A 21,360-nucleotide genomic window follows, 5' to 3' on the forward strand; every position below is an offset into this window, starting at 1 on the left:
GGCATTAACTCACCCTTTCTCCAGCATCAAAGCATTTGATATAAAGACTCCCTTTTATAAAAGAGGAGGTTGAGGCTCTGAGGTGTTAAATATTTAGTTTAATATCTAGACTCCCATTCTTCTATTCATCCATCCATCCATTCTTCTATTCATCCATCCATCCATCCACCTACCCATCCACCCACCCACCCATCAATCGATGTATGCATGCATGCATCCATCGATCCATCCATCCATCCATCATGCATGCATCCATCCTTTTCTTGATTCATTCATTATAGCCCACATTTTCCAAATACCAGACAGAGCTCCTCCAACTAAGATAAACATGAAAGGGCCAATCTCCTTACAGTCTGGTGTGTTGTAAAGCACAAAGGTCTCTGGGGCCTCTGCAATTTTTCCTATGAATCTAGCTGGCCAAGCCAATGCACAGAATTACTGCAGGGTGCACTGGTGGTGCAGCTTTTTCTAGATTGAACTTCACTCTGCCGACTACCAGTCCCCACTTCCTCATCTGTGTAATGAGGATAACAAGAATAATCCTTGTGGGAATGCTGGCAAGGTTTTAAAAGACAATTTGGAGGGAACAGAGAGATGGCTCAATGGTATAAGCACTTGCTGCCCTTATACAGGACTTACAGCGTTTGGTTGCCAACATTTACATGGTGGCTCACAACTGTCTCTGACTCCAGTTGCAGGGGATCTGATGTTGTTTTCTGGCCTTTTTGGACACTGTATGTACAAGGAACACATACATGCATACATGCAGGCAAACATTAAGAAACACACACACACAAAAAATCTTTAAAAGGTAGGGCTGGGCAGTGGTGGTGCATGCCTTTAATCCCAGCACTTAGTACACAGAGGTTTCTGTGAGTTCAAGGTCAGCCTGGTCTACAGAGTAAGTTCCATGACAGCCAGGGCTACACAGAGAAACCCTGTCTCAAACAAATGAACAAAAATGTAGTGGGTATAAAATCCTTAGAGTCTCACTGAATGCTGGAGAAAGCCTTCCCCAGGCAATGGCAGATTATAGTATCAGCTGTAACTATTAGTGTTGCTTTGCTGGTCTGGAGGGTGGGGAGGGATATTATGAGTGGATCATGTGTTTCAGCAGAGGTAGCCTGGGGTCAAGGACCACAACACATCTTACCAAACATCCAGTCAGCCCTTGTTCAGGCCCTGAAGTTTCAGCTGTTGGTTTATGGCACCAAGTGTATTTTTAAAATTCTTGTTGATCGGAAACCAGTTCCAAGTGAATGGAGCAGAACTTATAGTGGTCTTCCCAGTGGACTCCCAGGCTGCCACCCGCTGAGGGGCATTGGGCCTTCTTGCTGTCCCTATAGGAAGCTACTTCTGAAGTCCCCAGCACAAGCTGGTCTGTAGGATCCCAAGCTGTCCCTGGTGCTGGTAATGGAAAGACTGACAGGGAGCCCGAGGGACAGATGCCTGGCAGAGAAGTCCTTACCAGAAGAGAAGAGGAAACGTCAGAGCTGATCTCTTTTCTTGTGGTTACCAGAGCAAAGACAAGGGACTGTCCCCCCTTGCTGCATCCCCCTCTCTTTACTCTGTCCTCTCCCATGCTACAAACACACCCAAAGTTGCATAGATGTCTGTTGCAACCAGATGGGTGCATTGCAGCAAATGGGCTTCTATTAAGACAAGAAGGGTATCCTCCCCCACGACCTCCTCCAGGACCAGGCTACTCACCTACTGACACAGTAGAATGCAATCAGTCTGAAGATGTCCTCAAACACAAGAACTGAGCCTTCCAGGTACAATACTGGGGAGAGACAAGAAAGGCCCTAGTAAGTATCTCTAATGACAAAGGGGAAGGGCTGGCTGCTCTCCTAGATATGGAAGGTGATACATGCCGACCATGTTCTCCATAGGTCCCAGCACCTCCCATAGAGCCCCAGTATGTATCACCTGCCAATTGCAGTAAGAAACAGAGCTCACAGTGTCGATGTGCTGAGAGTCTAGGGGTTACAATTGCTGTGGCTGATAACCAACTGATATACGTTCACACATTCATCATTTTTGATGAAGAGGATTTAAAAGGAGAACGGCTGATGCAGAGCCAGTCGCAGTAGACACTGGCTTCCATGATGTCTAAATCAGGTCCATGACCACATGTCCACCATTTTTTGCTCCCTGAACTCGGGAGTCTACACTGGGCTTCCCTGGGCTTCAGTGTGCTGAAGAATGTGTGAACTGAGTTGTTCTTGTATCTTTTCCATGTGAAGCAGGAACAAGAGATAGTCCAGCTGGGCTTCCAAACCTAGCTTTGACCCCGGAACTGATAACCTGGCTCTGTACGCACCCCTTCCCCACTCAGTGCCTCAGTTTCTCCCACCCTCCCAGGGAACAGCCCTTTCAACCTAGAGATAGAGACGTCTAGGTGATACCAGCTTGATACCTAGTTTGTGGAGCCTAGGCCACTTTTGCACCGGTCTGGAGGTTGGAGAAGACCAGAGAGTGAGCGACATGAATCAACGTACATATACCAACTGCTTTTCCCTCACTTTGTAACCTAAGCACTGTTCTCAACAGCTCAGGCCATCTTAAAAAAATAATATTTATTTATGACAAATAGGTCCTGGCTTCCCATTTGGTTAGATATAAATATTTATAAAGAGATTTTCAAAAAATCCTGCTTCTGATATTTCCACCCTCTGGGAATGTCCCTGAGGCTCCATCTGGTAATCTTGAGGCTTTTTTGTCTATGGACTTATTATTTCTAAAATATGCTCATAGGCCTTCTCAAAAGGTGATATCAAAAGGGGTGCCCTGAACCTAAGGGAGCCTGTCTGGGGTACCCTGAACCCAAGGGAAGCTGTCTGGAGCACCCTGAACCACAGCCTTCTGGAGTTGTAGAACATGGAAGTCAGTATGAGAGAAGGCATTTATTTGTTCCAGGGTCTGTATCTGGTACTGCACCTGCCTGGGGGCTTGTGTGTGTGTCTAGGCATTAAATCACTGTGGCAGGAAAGTGTCTCTATGAGCTGGTTGCACATAGCCTGTCTGTGCCCCAGTTTCTATAGCTGTGAACCAGGGTTACAAGTGTACCCAATTTTCAGGACTCAACTGTGACCTCCCCACCCCCCACAAAGATGTATTAAAGTCCTGATTCTTAGGACATGGCATGTGAATTTATTTGGAAATCTTTGCCATGCTTGGTGTCCTTTTGTAAGAAGGCTTTGTGAGTAGACAGAACACCAAGGCACAGAGAAGGAAGGACTACATGAAGACAGAGGCAGAGCCTAGAGCTGGGAGACCAGGAACACACTTGGGTCTCAGGCCTCAGAATAACCAACCCTACCCACACCTTTCTTTAAGGTGTCTGACCCCTAGAATCATAAGAGGGTTAAGTTTCTGTTACTGAAAGTCATCCAATTTGTATCCTTTGTTGCAGCAGGAAGGAAAGAACACAGCACCTTTTAAGCATGCAATGAAAAAATTCTTGGGAGCCATTTCTGATAGCACAGGGCACTTTAAAATAATGGTAATGGCTTCGAATGACATTTTAAACAGGTAAGACAACCAGAGAGGCCAAAGGATACCATGGCTACATATGGTTGCATGTGCAGCTTCTGCACGGAAACCATATGCTGAGGGGGGACCCTTCTCCCTCAGTTCTGTCATGCACGCCTCATTCCCACCTCCTGTCTCTGCCCTTCGAGCCTGCAGGGCTCTCAGCCCTCAATCTACCCTATATTCCTAGCTTTGTTTCCTCATTCTTATCCCTCCCTCTGCAGGGCCACACACAGAGCTATGGGAGGCTTGGCCCCTACCAGAGGCTGGGGACCAGCAGAGATCAGGGGCATCTTGCTTTCCTGCCTATGTGTCCGGCACACAACTGGGCCAGGCACATAGATAGGGTCCACAAAGAACAGGGTAGAATGGGCCTTCTGGTGTGGCAACGGTGAGCATGCCCTGACTGAGAGAGGATGGGTGGTTGCTTAGGATGGTGTGTGTGAGCCAGGATGGGGGTGAGGTGGCAGAGTCGGGGAGGTTGGAATGAGGGGTTCTGTGCTAAACCATAAACGGCATATTTAGCAGAGTTCAGCTGCGCTCTGCGTGTTTGCGCTGTTAGGCAACATGAGGTTTCCTCAGATGTGGTGAAACATTCTTAAATGGTGGTGGCAGTTGCCCAACTCTGAATACACTAACACCACTGAATTATATGCTTTAAATGGGCCAATCATACGATACCCAAACACAGTGAATAGACACGTCTGAATAAAGTTTAAAAAGGCTGTTACTTAAAAAAGATGAGGAAGGTTCACCAGAGTGGACTCAGGCTTCCTGCATCCTTTTGCTGAGATTTTTATAATGAGTAAGAATGACTTTTTTTTTTTAAGTTAAAAATATTTTATTTTATTTTTATATGTATGGATGCTTTGCCTGCAAGTATGTCTGTGTGCCACATGCAGGCCTGGTGCCCGTGGAAACCGGGGGGGGGGGGTGGGTATCAGATCCCCTGAAACTGGATTTATAGACAGTTTTGAGCTGCCATATACATGCTGAGAATTGAACCCGGGTCCTTTGGAAGAGCAGCTGGTACTCTTAACCAGTGAGCCATCTCTCCAGCCTCAAGTATGGCTTCCATAAGCAGGATTTGGTAGGGATGTCTCCTAAAGTAGTTTCTGGTATATCCTCAGAGGCTGCCAAAGCTGACAAATGCCCAGACTCCAGCACTGCCAAGAGGCCATGTCACCTTTAACCTCATATTGCCTTTACATGGCCTTGGGGACACCCAGCACCCACTTCTGCACTTGGTAATATTCTGTGGCACAGAGCCTGCCAGCCTGTCCCTCCTGACCAAAACACTAGACCAGCTGATCATGCTGGATGTCAAACATCTATCTTCTCCAGAGCCTCTCAGTGAGAGCCTTAGTACAGAATGCTCCAGAGGTCTCACCTCACAGGATGATACTCTAGAGCCAGCCAGTGGGAGCCAGTCTGTACTGAGGTGGCCACAGGTGACAGCAGTCAGAATCTGCTTCCTAGAAGGAGGTCTTTTCCTTACCACTCTCCATCAAGGCTGGATGACTTGGAGGTGGGGGTAGAGATGCAGCAGGCCAGCGTCTGGCTTTTATAATAGCAACATTAGAATGAAACACTGTTGTTATTGGTTCCGTTCCATGGCAACCTAATAGTTATTATGTCTTCTGAGTGCTGGGATGAAAGGCATGCCCAGCTAAAAATAGAGGAAAAAAAAATTAAATGAATAAACCATTTAAAAATAGGCAGAGGAGCCAGGTGGTAGTGGCACATGCCTTTAATCCCAGCACTCAGGAGCCAGAGGCAGGTGGATCTCTTGAGTTCCAGGACAGCCAGGGCTATTCAGAGAAACCCTGTCTTAAAAACTAAAACTAAAACTAAAAAATAAGCAAAGTATCCGAATAGGCATTTTTTGTAAAAAAAAAAAAAAAAAAAAAAAAAAAGTACGCAGGCACACATAGTCAATAAACACATAGAAAAATGCTTGGCCTCACTGGTCTTTAGGGAAATGCAAATCAAAACTACAGGATACAGTTTGTGCTCTCTGGGATGGCTGTCGTCAAAAAGTCAGACAGCAAGTGTTAACAAGGACAGGCAGAAATTGGAACCATCACACATGGCTGAGGGGAACAAAGTGATGTCACTGTGGAAAATAGTTTAATAGTTTCTTAAGCCTACAGAATTACCAAGAATGCATGAATATGTCTATGCAAGCCGTACACAAAAGTGTTCACAGTAGAACTCTTTATGCCAGGGGCTGGGGTACTATGCCAAACACTGTGCTTGGTGCTGGAGGTACTGTGGACAAGAAAATAGGCGTACATAGTCTCTGCCTTTGCAGGACATGTATTTACAGAGTGACAAAGTGGAATTGTCCTTTTAAAATACCTGATAGCAGATCTGAGTCTGAGGCCAGGCTAGTCTACAGAGTGAATTCCAAGATAGCCAGAGACACACAGAGAAACCCTGTATCCAAAAAAATTTTTCCCTTTATTTTTATGTGTATGGGTTTTTCTGCTTACATGCATAGGTATCTTGAGCATGTAATATCTGTGGAGGCCAGATGAGGGCATCAGATCTCTTGGGACTATAGTTACAGAGAGTTGTGAGCTGCTATGAGGATGCCGGATTTGAACTTGGGTCCTTTGGAAGAGCAGGCAGTACTCTTAACTGCTGAGCCAACTCTCTAGTCCCAATTATTCATTTTTGACATTGAGTTTTGTGAGTAAAGTCTAGATACAAGCTTTTTGTCAGAGCCATGCCTTGTAGATATAAGCTCCAAATCTATCTTACCTTCCCAAAGATTTAAGAATGGACAGAAGAAGAATGCTGTTCGTCCATGTGCTTAGAGATGCTCAATGGCATTGCATAAGCATATGCCAGTCCAGTGTGTCTAAGGAACTTCCACTAACAGTCAGTTCTTCTGCCCCCAAAACAGTTTATGTGGAAGTTCCCTTCACTGTCAACTTGACAGGATTCAGAGACACACCTCTGGGCATTTTTGTGGAAGACTTTCCAGAGAGGTTTATCTGAGCTGTGAAGATCCATCCCAGTTGTGAGTGGAACCATCCCATAGGCTAGGGGCCCAAACTGAACACAAAGGAGAAAAGTGAGCCGAGCTGTGGATGGGGCTCTCATTGCTTCCACAGTGCAGATGCAGAGGGGCCAGGCAACTCCTGATCCTGACACACCTTCCCAACATGGCTCACACTTACACCATGAGCCAAAATAAACCATTCCTTCCCCGAGTGGCATTTTTGTCAGAACTTGGTCGTAGCGATGAGAAAAGTAACCGAGGCAGTTAATACGCTGTGGGACTTGAATGGGTCCCCGTTCTCAACTAAGTCGGTCTTCTCTGCCGTCTGATCCACTTTTGTAGATGGTGGGGAACTTAGTTGCAATCATGCCTAATCTTAATTACTACAAATTCCTAGTGGTGGGCAAGTGTGCTCAACAAAGGCAATGTGTCCTTAATGATATGTTCTTTAAGGAAACATGGAACTCTGATAAGGGCCTGGCTTGAGTTCAGTGGTGACGGGTGGGCAGCTGGGAACCTGGTCCCAGGCTCTGGTGACTTTTTACAAACACATCAAGTGGGGATACACCTTGCCAAGGATTACTGAGTGTGGTGAACTTCTGCTTAGGAAACAAACTCAACCTTCCACTTTTGGACAGCTCTGCTAACCCTATTGGCTGAGGTGGGGTGGGGAATGGTGGTGGAGGGGCTTTCAAGACAGGGTTTCTCTGTATAACCCAGGCTGGAGATCTCACACCCAACATGCTGTCAACAATAGCTCTTACTAAAGTGTTTAGTTGTGACACCCACTAAAGGGTTTGGTCAGAGTCACTTCCCAACCTGGCCTGTAGAAACAAAGTGAAAGTGGGTGAGGAAGCTGACAGGAGACCTCACAGAAGCTTTCCTTTTCAAGGCCAGGGGAATCTATCTGGAACTTATTCCTGAGGTAAACCCCCAAGTAGCTGTCTGCTTGTTCTCTATGGATGATTGAAAATCCAGTTGGGTTGGGTGGAGCTACATTGATTTGCTTTAACTCACATGTATCCAGGCCGCTCTGTGCACCCTGTGAGCAATCAAAGGATCAGATCTGACTGACACGGGAGGAAACTGTTGGGAAAGGGGTCAGGAAATCTGGATGCCATGTCCTCAGGAGAGGCCACCGGCCAACCTCTTAGGCTTGGAGAAGAAAAAGACCCCATGACACCTGACTGGAGAGATCTTTGGGTGGGTCCAGGATATCTCCTTACCGATATTCTTATGTGACACCGTGGAGTTAATCTCTGAATTCCCCTGTCACCCAGAGAGGGTTGAATTCCCCTGTCACCCAGAGAGGGTTGGAACATCTACTCCTGGTAGATTTTGACTGTTCTGTCCCAAAAGGGCACTACTTCCCTGGCTAGTCCTTGATAGGAAATGGCAGTCCCTGAGGATAGAAAGTGAAGGTGACAAGAAGCTGGAGACTAGGGAGAGAGAAAAGTCTGCAGGGCTCCTCACAGTGAAGGGAAGCACCCCCTCTTTCAGGGGCTATTCCAGCCACAATGCTCCCCAGTGGACATCAAGGAGTGGGTTCCTTCCCCATTTTGAGGACTACAGTTGTCGTGTGTGTGTGTGTATGTGTGTGTGTGTGTGTGTGTCTGCCATAGAGGAAAGACTACCTGTTTCTCTCTGCAGTCCCCTTGCCACTGAGACTGCTGTGATGCAGTTTTATCTCAGCTGAGAGCCTGGGGAAGAGGCCAGAGCCTGCTGAAGGGAGTGCTTCCTGACCAGAGCTGCCAGCCTCACAGAAGCCAGATAAGGGAGGGACTATCCATCCCCAGCTCCACCCAGAGAAGCTCCTGTGTCCCTTGGGGGAAGGTCTGCACCTAGGCTGGGAAAGCTAGTTCCCACTATAGGTCAAGGCTGTACAATACCAGCCCAGTCAGGGCCTCTAGCCACAGATTGAGACAACGCCTTTCTGAGGCTCACTTTTGGAGTACAGGTGAGGTACTGTGAGGCCCTGTGGGTCACTGTGCAAAGGCCTGAGTGGCATGCTGCTGAGGCTGAGTGAAAAAGAACACCCAGATAACCTGGGTGTGGAGAGGTGACACGGAGTGGAGCTCCAGCAGCTGGGAAAGGGTGCTCTTCAATATGTACCAGAGAAGACTGTCCTTTCTGCCTGGCTGGTAAGGATAATCTGGGGATGCTTCTACCTCTAGAGTCTGGCTGATCCTGGATCCTTCACTGGGCTCCTGCCAACCAGCCCACGCCTCATCTCCCAGCCCATCTCTGCAGCTTTTTGGCTTGTATTAGATCATCTTCCTCAGCCCCAAATGGTCCCCCAACCAGCACCCCAGCAGGATGCCGAGCATTGTTGGGGCAGAATGAGCCTTGCTTGCCCTGGGGCACCGTAGCTGGAACCTAATGGGACAGGTACAGAGAGTCCCAGACAGAGCTCTAAATAAGGTCCCTTCCAAATGTCTCAGTCATTGTGAAAGCCTAGAAACCAGGAAGGTTCAGTAGCTGGCCCAGGGGTGTGGTCAGGCCATGACAGGGCCACTAGTAAGCTTACTAGGCCCTTACTCAGGAGCAGTGGCATGGAGCAGAGGGGGCAGGGAGGACATCCCAGAGTTCTCACTGGAAATCAGTTACTGATTCCTGCCTGGTGTCAGCCTCTCTCCTCTAGGTCAGTTTCCTCCCTTGTTATTGGGAGGCAGCTGGGGGAGGCCTTCCCAGGAAGAGTGTTATCCCCTCTCTGGGTTAGGCACTGCTCACATCTTGTTCTCTAGGACAGGATGTGATCACATAGGTGCCAGAGGCGCCCAACTCATTAGCATGGGCATGAACCTCATGTCTTTCTGTGGTCCCAGCTGTAGGATCATTTGGGGCTTCTTATTACATGCTCCCAGGTTTGCATTTGTGAAATAGCATCTCTGAACCCCACAGGGGGCAGTTGCACTGATCTCATACTGTTCTTGTTTAAATAAAAGGCTCCTGTTTTTGGAAGTTGTTCCCTTCCCAATGAGCAAGTGCAAACAAGAAAGCTTCAAGACTCTGAAAAGGAACACGGGAGAAACGGTCATGATGTAGATGGGACTTCATCTGGGGGAACTATTTATAGGTTCAGATGGCAAAACAGAAGCGGGCACTGGACAGATTTGTGAATTGCTATCAGGGAAGACTGAATAAAGAATAAGACATGGGAGGTCTTCCGGGAGAAGGCAAGTGGGAGTGTGGGGATGCTGAGATAGCTGTGGACATGGGGAAACCATCCAGATCCTTGCTACACTGAACCAACCAGCCAAGGAGGGCTCTCACTGCCCACAACATGAAGAGACAGTGGGGAGGGAGGCGCCCCAGGCACTACTCTGATGGGGAGGTTAGCTCCGAGGGCTCACCAAGGATAGAGAATACTGCTTCACCTTCAGGATCTTACAAGTATGTGAAAAAAGTTACTGAGACATCACCAAGTAGACATGCTGTTTTTCTTTCCTACGCTATGAAAGATGAAAGTATGAAAGATATGGGGTGTGCTTTGCACTTGTGCTTCATCTCAGTGCAACTCAGGTACATTTCAGAGGCTCGAGAGCCACTGCGCTGGATAAGCCATGGTTCTTATCTGGGAACAAACTGGTCCTCCCAGAGTTGGCCATGTATGTAGATGCTTCTTGTTGTCATGCCTTAGGAGATGGCGCTACTGACACCTACTGGTCAGAGGTCAGGAATGCTGACAATATCATGCCTTGCCTGGGCAGTCTCACACAGCAAGGGAGAATCTGCTAGGGCCTGGTGTGTGCACCCTGAAGCACTTAGCAAGAGTCTAGGGGTGCTTTGCATAGCAGCTCCTAGCCTGCTGGTGGCATATAGTGGGCTACCGATATCAAGGCTTGAAACTGAGCTCACCTCAGAGGGTCTGGATTCCTATGCTCTAAGCTAGCAATGCAGAAACAGAGAATTATGAATTAAGAGGAAGGGGCCAGTCTTAGATAAGTGGTACTTTGCCTTATGTGAGACTACTGAGCCAGGTTCATAAACATCAGCTTTCCTCTTAGCTGTCTTTTTCATCTCAGGGAGACTGAGCCTTGGCTCAGTCAGGAGTCTGCAGCTTTGGAGAACAAGGCTACTGGGGTATGCGCATGCATGGTGGGGTATCCTCCTGTCCAAGTATGGGTCTGTTTACATGCATCTGTTTCACCATGTCTACTTGGGCACAGGTTTTGAGTCAGGGATATCAATGTTAGAGCAGAGCCTTGCCCTCCCCATAATGCTGCAGGCACGGGCCATAGCTCCTAATTCATTCTTATTATTTGCTAAGCACCTACTGCATACCAGGTAGCATGGTTAGCCATGCCCCATGCTGTGTTCTTTCCCACAGTTCCTTTTCTCTCTGCGTGCCAGTTCTCTTAAATGTCTCTGGGACATGTTCCTTCTCCTTAGGCCCACGATGTCGTCCTCAGCATTTGCTGGAGACTACCCACAGGTCTTCAACCTCAGGGCCTCTCTTGCATTCCAGCCTTTACCCTTCCACCCTTACTCTTAAAGATGTGCACCATCTCTGTAAAAGGCACATCAGATGAGGTCCCCACCCACATGTCCTTCACTGGGCTCTGGAGGCCTTTGGACAAAAGCTGAATCTCACTTGGGGCTTGTGTGCCAGCTCTGGGTCCTCTGCTTACCCCTGCCTTCTACACGCCCTCATTTTACCTTAATGGAACTTCCCCTGCACACACTCCGTACCCTGGAACTCTCTATGAACTGTCCTGGCACTTCATATACACTTCCTCTCTCATCCAAATAGGACATTTCCCTCTGTCCTTCAGGACACCCACCCACCCAGCACCAGTGTTCGGGGGCAGTTCTTCTTCTGAGGGCAAATCCTAACGTTGTCTAGTTTAGTCTTCTATGCATACCTTCAGCCAGCCTAGTGTACTTGAACTGAATAAACAAATAAACCAAGGTATGTAAACCTCTAAACATGGCAAGTGAGTGACTCTTCTTGGATAGAAGTTTTCTGAGAGCAGAAGCACCTATTCCTCCTCCTCCTCTTCTCCCTCTTCCTCCTTTGAGACGGTCTCATTCTGTAGCCCAGGCTGTCCTCAAACTCATCCTCTTCCTGTCTTGGATCCCTCCTCCACGCCCCACAAATGCTGGGATAGTAGGTACTCAACATCATATGGAGCTCAGAAGCATTTATTTATGCATTATAAATTATTTTTACTTAAATCCAGGAGGTGGTGGTACATACCTTTAGTCCCAGCACTCAGGAGTCAGAGGCAGGTGGATCTCTGTGAGTTTTAGGCCAGCCTGGTCCACAGAGTGAGTTCCAGGACAGCCAGAGCCACATAGTGAAACCTTTTCTTGAATCCCTCCCCCTCAAAAATTATATTTATTTATATGTAGGGGAGGGGGCAAGGGACAGTGCAGTGACAACAGTGTCCACTAGGAGGTCAGAGGACAGCTTATGGAAGTTGGTTTTCTCCTCTACCATGTACGTGGGTCTCAGGGGTGAACTCAGTTGTCAGATTGGTAGTGGGTGTCTTTGCCTGCTGGGCCTTATCACTGGCCCAAGAATAGACCCATGGAGTAGTAAGATTAGGCACTGAGGCCAGACTGCTGTGGTTTAAATCTTGGCTTTGCCTCTCGCTAATGTATGATTCTGACCAGCCTTGGTTTCTGAAAAAATGAGGGTTATGATTCTTGTTATCTACTTCTGTGTAACAAAAGACATAACTGAGTGGCTTGAAAATAACATCTGTAGCTCATGACTTATGGGTCAAAACCAGGCAGTGCTCAGCTGGGTGATTCTTCTGTTCCTAGGGGGAAATGGCTTTTCGCTGGCTGGTTTGGTGGGCCCTGGTCTGGTTTGCAGGATCCAGGATGTTTTCCCTCAAATCTTTATCAGAGAGAGTTAAAAGGCTACATTCAGTGAGGCTCATCTCTGTCTCAGGCCTCTCTCCCTTCCATCATCCCTAGGCTTTTCTCTCCAGGATGAAGACAAACTTGGCTCTTAGAGTTTAAAAAGAAGCTGCCAGTTCTCTGAAAACCTAGGAGGAACTGGCTAGAGTCATTTCTGCTTATTCTGTTGACCACAGAAGTCACAGGCTAAAGTAGATTCAAGGGAGAGGCAAAAGACTCCACCCCAGGAAGAGGTGTCAAAAAATGTCCCTTAATCTGCCACACTGTGGTGCTGTATCCTAAAGCTGATATGTAGATTAAATTAGCAGAGCTATTGTAATCCTAGCACTTGGGAGGCTGGGGCAGGAGCATGGTGTGTTTGAAGTCAGGCCGAGCATGTGGAAAGATCCTGTGTCAAAACTAGAAAATGAATATTTCATACCAAATGCTTAATAAATGAGTGCTATTCTATGGCATTCTGTCATTTCTCCCATCGCACTTAGGCCAGCACCCAGCCCCATCTCACTAAGTACTTTTTGCCGTAATTCAGAGGTGGAAGAGGCATATGGATGATTTAGGCTAGCCTAGAAATGGGAGATTCTTATAGCGATCCAGGAGCCACATTCTGCAAACCTAGGAACTTGCTGGAGTCCCAAGACTCTGGTAGGAAACTAGAGTCCTCAGAGGCACAGAGGATCCAACACAAACCTAACACACCCTTCTCTAAGGGTCTCCCCAAAATTCTGCTATAGGGAGGTCCCATAGGTCACAGGCAATGAGAATGAACTTCTGCCCTTGTTTATCTATATAGTATGTGACCACTGACCTTCAAAGCTAAGTTTGTCTATTGGCTTTTTCTTTCATGCCTCTGTCATTAATATTTCTCAAAGAAAAGCAAGTGAGAGAATGACAGGCTGTGGTCTTCAGGATGCTGAAGCCAAGGAGAAGCACCTCAGATGTCTATGTGGAAGTTCCTCAAGACTCCAAATGCTAGCCATGATTAACCAAGTCACGTTCGTTATCTGTCTGATTTCTCCAAGACTTTATGATCGTATCATAGTGTGCTCAGATTCCAACTCAAACCACCCCATCTCTCTCTCTCTTTCTCTCTCTCTCTCTCTCTCTCTCTCTCTCTCTCTCTCTCTCTCTCTCACACACACACACACACACTCATGCTTTAGTTTGTGAGATGCTCACATACATGTGAAGGCCCAAGGGTTCTTTGAGGTGGTTATTCACATTCTGTTTTGTTTTGTTTTGTTTTGTTTTGTTTTGTTTTTTTTTCAGATGGGAACTGGGAGCAGCAGGGGGAGGGCCATAATCAGCTCTCTAGGGAAAACCATCCTGGGTATAGCATCTTCTAGTTTTATGATATACTTAATCCCTAGCTGGGAAGAGGCACAGACAACTCTCCAGTGGTCCTGACTGGTTCTAGCACTATCAGGGCCTTAGCCCAGAGACAAGACTGCCTGTGCTAAGCCTTCAGAAGCAGGGTCGTGCCTGGAATTCCCATCTTCCTTGCACTTCTCACTGATGCCATGTAGTCCTGACCTGCTTCCTTTCTGCCTGACTCTGGTTCTGTGTCTGGAACACAAAGAGGAAACAATGACCTGACTGTGCAGGTATTAATGACTAGACTATCCACTTCTCTATTTCCCTGCCATCTTCCTCTGCCCCCTGGAGAGTCTGCTGAATGAGGAATACAGAGATATGACTGGAAACAACTGGGTTCAGGTGAAAGAGGTGTGCATCTCTGCCTTGGCTGAATCCCAGGTAACATCCTTGGGCACCATTACTTTAGCTGCAAAGAGGTGATCCTAACAACTACTTCAGAGGTGTTCAAGACAGAAGACTAACCTAGAAGTGGGAGATTCTTGTAGCAATGCTATTTTGGAGGTCCAAAAGCCATGCAGTAAGTCCCCAACTGCGGCCCAAGGCTTAAGATTTCAGGGTGCAGTGATGGGGGCTGAGTTTCACCTGGAGGCTTCAACCTTTGTAGGTACCTAGTGTCGTCTAAGTCAGGAAACTACCTAAAAGGAACATTCCAGATGGGGAAATTCCTTTACGGCAAATCCCCTAAATATTGACAATGTGAAAACCAAGACAGAAGCAATAAATATAATAAAGGTTGGGTCAGCTGTGCAACAAAGAGCAAGGAAAACCATTCATCAATCTTGACAAATTAGGGGAGACAGGCATGAAGAGTCACAGAAGTTCATTTTTTGTGGAACTTCCCAGAATTTCTTGCCCCTGAAGGTGGTGAGACAGGAATACTAATATGGCTTCCCCAAAGGCAGCTAGGCTGTCTGGACACAGAAGCATATGTTTTCTAGGTTGTGGTGAGGATTTCTGGTCTAAGTGTGTAGGACATGTTTCACTTGGGGACAGGTATGGGGCCTTATCCTTCCAGGGCACTTTGAACTATCCCTTGCCAGGAGAAGTCAGGAGTCCCCTCTCCTGGAGGTGTAATGGGCCCCTGCCTGGCTGATGGAATGAGGGTCACATTTCACATGGTCTTTTGTAGTTCCAAGAGCTAGTTAAGTGGGAGCACCGAATAGGAAATATGGTTTTATTCTCTTCTAGTGTATGCATTCGATGTTATATATTTCTCCTAGGCACTGCCCACTGTACTCTACAGATTCTGAGAAGTTTGGATTTTTATTTAAAGTATTTAAAATTTTTCCATTAGGTTTTGTTTGTTTGTTTGTTTGTTTGTTTGACTTGGTATTATGGGGGATGTGCTGTTTAATCTACTACTGTCTTTTTCTGTTCATTGATTCACACTTTGATTCCGTGTGCTCTGGGTTCTATTTTCCATAAGCTGTTAATGGACATCTTATGACCTAGAGTGATGAATGCTTCCCACAAACGGGAGAGGTGTGTGCATACTGCTTCTGTGATGACGTGGTCCACGGATCTAGTTGGTCTGTTACACCCAGTTGATAGGCTCTGTTGAGCTCAACTGTGTCCTTGCTGACTTTCTGCCTGCTGAATTCATCCATGTCTGATAAAAGGATGAAGTTTCTAACCCTGAAGTGTGCGTGTGCATGCACACACACATGTGTATGCATGTCCATGTTCCTGGACATGTGTGTGTGTGTTCTTTTGGGTGTTGCTCCTCAGGAGCCAACCATCTTGTTTTTTGAAACTGGCCTAGGGTTCACTACTACCGAGCCCCAGAGACAGGCCTCTCTCTGCCTCCTCAGTATACAGGCATATAGACTCCACATGGTTTTATGTAGTGCCTGGGGATTGGGGGGATTGAACCCAAGGTTTTATGTATGGTAGGTAAGCACGCTATCAGTGTAGCCACATTTCCATTCCTTAATTTAATTATTTTATTTGATTTAATGTGTGATGCTGGGATGTAGTCAAGGCCCCATGTGTGCTATACAAATGACTTATCATTAAACTAAGTCTTTGAGTCCTTTTTGAAGGGATACCCACCCACCAGAGCATGTGACTCTGGCAGGTCTGACCCCTTTCTCCCATTCCCTCTGTAAATGTTGTCTTGCTAACAAACAAACAAACAAACAAAACCAAAAGAACAACAAGAACAAACAAACAAAAAACCAAAACCAAAGAGAAGAGAAAAAAAAAGTTACATTTCTAAAGCCACCAAGGTCTATTTCCTTATTTGACCTCTTCTTTCTCCTGAGGCTGGCTACCAAGGTCCAGCCAGCAAAGTATTGAAATCCAGCAAGCAAAAGTCCCCTTTGGCTCACTTAATTAACATGCATAATTAAACACGTCATCCTAACACAAGGGTTTCCCTTTTTACCTTTATAAGCTGCCATTTGCCTGTGGACCACAGCTGTGGTCTTCTTTATACAGAGGCAGTCCTTTGTCCCTTGGGACAAATAACCCTGCCCCCTCTTCCCTGTTCCCTTCCTCGTCTTCCTCATCCTCTGTCTCCTATCTTTGTCTCTTATTCCCTGCCCTTTCTCCTCTGAGGCAAATCAATCTCTTTTGTGCTAAGAACTTGGTCTTGGGGGATCCTGAGCTGATTCCAAGGTTCCCTACACTTACAAGGCTTTAGGCAGAGTTCAGTTCCCTGGTCCTTCTACTTCCTGCCATGAGAACTCAGCTCTCTGCTTCTCCCCCTACCCTCTACCTTCCCACCCCCACCCCAAGGATGGAACAGGGAACAGCCCTCAGCAGACAATGCAACCTGCCTGTGACTTAGTATTGGCCTTCCTAGCTCCCCAAACTGTGAGAAATGAATATCTCTTTTTTTAGACTATGCCCAGTTCCAGTTAACTGTTATATGGCAGCACAGGTAGACCAAGACCATCCATGCCTGAGACAGGAAGCCAAGAGACCCCAGTGCGTGGCCCCAACATCCCCTATAGCTGTTTTCAAAAAAGGGTTACTGAGCAGAGAAGCATCTGAGTCAAGTTGCTGTCCCTCAGATGGGTTTTCTGAAGCTGCAGAGTCCCTAAAGGCAGGCACTCAGGCACATGAAGACCAGGAGCGTACACACAGACCAGGAGCACTCCTCCCAGGTGACCAGGAGCACTACCCCCAAGTGACCAGGAGCACTCCCCACAGGCAGTCCGGGAGCACTCTCCACAGGCAGACCAGGAGCATTCCCCACAGGTAGACCCACTGTGACACTAACCCATTTTCCCCATCATTTTCCTCTCACCACCAAGATCCTGTGCTCTCTATCTTTCTATGCCTCTGTCAAGATCTCCCAAGTCCAATTCTTTCAGAATCAAACAAAGTCCTCCAGCTCCATGTTCATGTTCACTGGAGACGCACTGCTGCCCCAGACATCTTATGAGGCACCGACTCCTCCCAAGTACTCCTCACCTGTTGGAGTCTGCCTTCTAGAGTGCTCCCATGACAACTCAGAGTGCTCTCCTTCTCACGGCCATCTTGTCTTCCAGCTCTGCAGTTCCAAATCAAGCTTTTGCTTTTGACGGTTTCCTACAATCCCTGTCTCCTCTCCTCTTGTGGCTGGTCACTGTCTCTGCTGGCTGCCACACAGCCCAGGGGTCCTAAAGCATCCATCTCGTCAGGCTACTTCCTGCTCAAAACCCTTCCATGACACTACAAACCAAATCCTTAACTGTAGTGTGCTTGTCACAGCTGCTGGTGACCCAGTCAAATTCCACCCTCGCAGCCTTGATTTGCCGCCTCTTCAGTTACCGCCTGAGCATGGCTGAGCCTTGGCCCCATTTGCTTCCTTGTTTCTGAGCTTTGACATGGATTGTGGCTTCAGCTTCTCAAGCCTGTTCCCCAAATGCCCTTCCTCATAACGGTTTCTCAATTTCTCAGGCTTACATTATAGGACTTAGGACAGTGGCCTCATCTCCCCTGGTCAGTACTGAGGTCCAGTCTTGGCCCCCTTATGTTTTCTCTCAACCCATTTAGCAGATACTTAGTTGGGGATACATTTTGTCACACGCTTAGCAGCACAGAGGTGAAAAAGCTCATGATAAGGTAAGATGGTGAAAAAGGAAGGGTGTGCGGTGGCATGTATGACTGTGACTGAAAGATAGAAAAATCATAAATTGATCCCCTGAACCCTACTTTTAAAAGCAAAGACATTAAAAACCTGTAAGTCAAACACTGTGTTGCCTCAGTCCCAGGAAATTAGCTGACCATTTGAACAGATGGCCCTAACTAAACAAATCTTAAGATTCATGGTGTCAGGATGCTATGGGCCCGAGATTAGCTTGGCCGGGCTTTGAACTAACAGCCCTGAGACAGTTGGTGCCAGGATGCTAAAAGTTTGAGATAAGCCTGACCCCCTTGAACTGGAGCTCATGATATATAGTGTGAAACTACTTCGAAATAGCCAATTATAAAGTGACACACCATGCATCTTAGGAATTTGAGATCAAATGTATCCATGACCTAGTGACCTGTTCTCCCTCCTTCCCCCTTCCCTAACTCCACTCTCAGCCTTCCCTCTTCCCTAACTCCACCCCCACCTGGTTTGTAGATTCCCCCTTAAAAGCTGTAAACTTCTTTTGTTCTTTTGCTGAATTCTGCTGCCCCTGTGCGGGCTTGAAGGAAAGACAGCCCTGGCTAGCCAGTAAACCTCTTGCGATTTGCATCAAGTTGTGTTTCTCGTGAGTGATTTGGGGTGCGTCTGCAGTTCTCCACGGATCGGTGAGGTCCTTTTCATTTGGGTTTTACATGACTTAAGATGGAGAGAGAGGGGAGGGAGGGAGAGAGGCAGGCCAGGCATGTAATCACAGTACCCAGGATGCAGAAGATCAAGAATCTGAGGCCACCCTTAACTTCAAAAATGTAAAGGAAAGACATGAATATGAAAGGGGGTAAAGATGACGGAGTGACGGGTATGCAGTTCCTGTCTGTAATCCCAACACTTGGGAGGCTGGTGTGATATCTCAAAAACAAGTGGAGAAGGAGGAAGAAGAGGAGGAGGAAGAAGAGGAGGGAGAGGAAGAAGAAGAGGAGGAGGAAGAAGAAGAGGAGGAGGGGGAGGAGGAGGAGACAGTGGTGGCTAAGTTAGTTTCCCAAGGTTCTTAGAGTTAAGCTGCTCTCTCTGCCCCATCTTGATCCAACTCCAGGTCTGGAAGCTCAAAGCTGGAATGATGAAGGCGGAAAGAAGTGAACGGAGGCTACTTTAGCCCAGGCTCCCATGGCCACTGAGCAGCCTGGGACACATCTGCTTTTAGAGCAGTCCTCAGGACAGACAGTACAGGAAGTGAGGGGTTGGGAGGTGTGAGCTACATGTTGCTAATTATAACCACCACTGTGCATTGAGTACTTGCTACACGTGGCTTCCCAGAAACCTAAGAAGCTGAGTGCTTCCCTGCTGATAGCTTCTTTCATGGATCTGCCCGCAGCTGTGCTGAGGGAGACCCCTCAATTCACAGATGAGGAAACCACAGTACAAGGACGTCAGACGTCTTACCTAATCTCACAAGAATAAAAATCTAGAACCAACAGTCATTCTTTCAAAAATTCATGTTCTAGGAAAAAAAAAAAAAAAGAAAAAATGAAGGGGTTTGCACTGACAAGCATGCAGGACCTCCCACAAAGCAATCGACCCTGCCTTGCTTCCAGCTAAAATATGGAGTCTCCAGATCAACTCCTCCTTTATGGATAACACCTGTTCACGGACTTGAGCCATCTCTATTCAAAAACAGGTCAGAATTCATTCTAGGGCTTTGGTTGGTGTCAAGAGTATTGAGAGAAGTCACCCTTAAGAGTATGCAGAGAAGTCAAAGGCATTTTGGCAACATGGCCATGCCCATATGGATCTCTACTGCCCAGGAGGGCTCACCTGAGAGCTCTCCTTTGCACGTAGAGGTAGGTGATGACCCCCACACCAATCAGCATGAGAATTTGCCATAGTTGCCCAGGAGATGGACTCTTCTCCAGATGCTGATGTGTTCAACTTGACCTAAACCCACCCACACCCCTGAGAGTAAAGATTTACTCAGAATTGACAGACAGACTCTTCTAAAGCCAGGGCCAGTGGGCCAGAGGCAGTGGGTGGGAGTGGTCAGACTGTGGCTTAGGCCTTGAGCACTGCATAGCCTGCTTACTGCATGGGCCTGGCCCTGCCACTGCCTCAAGGCTGCTCTGCTAGAGACAGTCCCAAATCGTTTTTCTCCTTCCTTTATTCAGCAACCACTAGGAAACTGCCATCTCATGGATATGTTTATTGTTGACACTATCTCTATGCATATTAGTAAAAACAGGTTCAAATGCTCCAAATTCCAAGACTTTTTTGGCCCACAGACTGAAAACTTCTACACCTGATGTCAACTGACGAGTTAAAAGGCAGGTGCTTGACAAGATTATATGTGTGTGTGTGTGTGTGTGTGTGTGTGTGTGTGTGCGTGCGTGTATGTGTATATGTGTATATATATATTTACACACACACACACACACACACACACACACACACACACACACACACACACATTCCAGGCTATGTGCATACAGAATGCATGAACCATAACCAAGTGTCCTTGTTAGGCTTAAGTCTTATCCCCCAGACAGTGCCACACATGTGCAAAATATTTCAAAATCCAAGAAGAGCCTGCAACACTCCTGGTCTCAAGCATTTAGGATAAGGGATGCTTCTGTTATAGTGTCCTCTAGGGTAGGTTGTTCATACCAGCCATCAAGGAGCAGGGTTGCCTCCCAGAAGTTGGCATGGCTCCACTCACCCTTCATTCCGGTCTTTCAACAGGCACATCCCTGCTGTAAATCCTCTTTTCGTAATCTCTGGAGTCACTTTCCCTTCCTGCTCCCTACAGGTATGAGGGGAGACGATTCTTCCCATCTCACTGGGCTCCAGCCTGGCCATGTGGCCTGTTTTGGTCAATGAGCTGTAAGGGAAGCAGTGGCTGCCATTTTTGAGCGGAACCTTCCAGCGCCATTATGGAACTCTACTTTCTCATGTTTCACATGGGTAGAGCTCTGCAGCAACAGTGAAGAGATTCAGTGAGAGCACACTCATGTTACTATGTATCTCTGTGTTATAGTCATATGTATACTACAGTACATTCATGTTACTTTGTCTGTAACTAAAGGAGCAGGGCAGTCTGTTCCCACTACAAGCAAGGCTTAGCTGACAGAAGCAGGATTTTTCAAAGAAAAATCTTTGTAAGAAATCAGGGAAAGAAGCTGGGCACTGGTGATACACACCTTTAATGCCAGTATTCAGGAGGAGGTCCGGGTTCAAGGACAGCCTGGTCTACAGAGTGAGCTCCAGGATGGCCAGGGGCACATAGAGAAACATTGTTTGAAAAAAAAAAAAAAAAAAAAAAAAAAAAAAAAAAGCAGGGAGGGGATTTTAAGCGCCTCAGAGCACAGCTGTGGTCAAAGCAGGACTCACTTTTGGGACACCCCCTGGTCTCCTCCCTCGACTCTATGTGGGGGAAACCCAGAAAGCTCCAGTTCTAGGCCTGGGCCCTTCCACTGCCCACTTCCCCTTCAGGGCCACCCCACTGAAGTTAGCTTGGCCACAG

The 21,360-nt window shown here is 47.2% G+C and overlaps 1 protein-coding gene across 3 annotated transcripts in view; it reads right to left on the reverse strand.

The window, feature by feature from the left end:
- Rin3 (Ras and Rab interactor 3) overlaps positions 1–21,360 on the reverse strand; it is a 104,862-nt gene that overhangs the window by 37,215 nt on the left and 46,287 nt on the right. For all 3 annotated transcript variants that reach the window (XM_076921356.1, XM_076921355.1, XM_076921357.1), the window contains one exon: positions 1,711–1,783. In XM_076921356.1, the coding sequence (XP_076777471.1) occupies positions 1,711–1,783 (73 nt within the window). The remainder of the gene's footprint in view (positions 1–1,710; positions 1,784–21,360) is intronic.

The sequence above is a fragment of the Arvicanthis niloticus genome, chromosome 23, assembly GCF_011762505.2.
Source record: "Arvicanthis niloticus isolate mArvNil1 chromosome 23, mArvNil1.pat.X, whole genome shotgun sequence".
NCBI lineage: Eukaryota > Metazoa > Chordata > Mammalia > Rodentia > Muridae > Arvicanthis > Arvicanthis niloticus.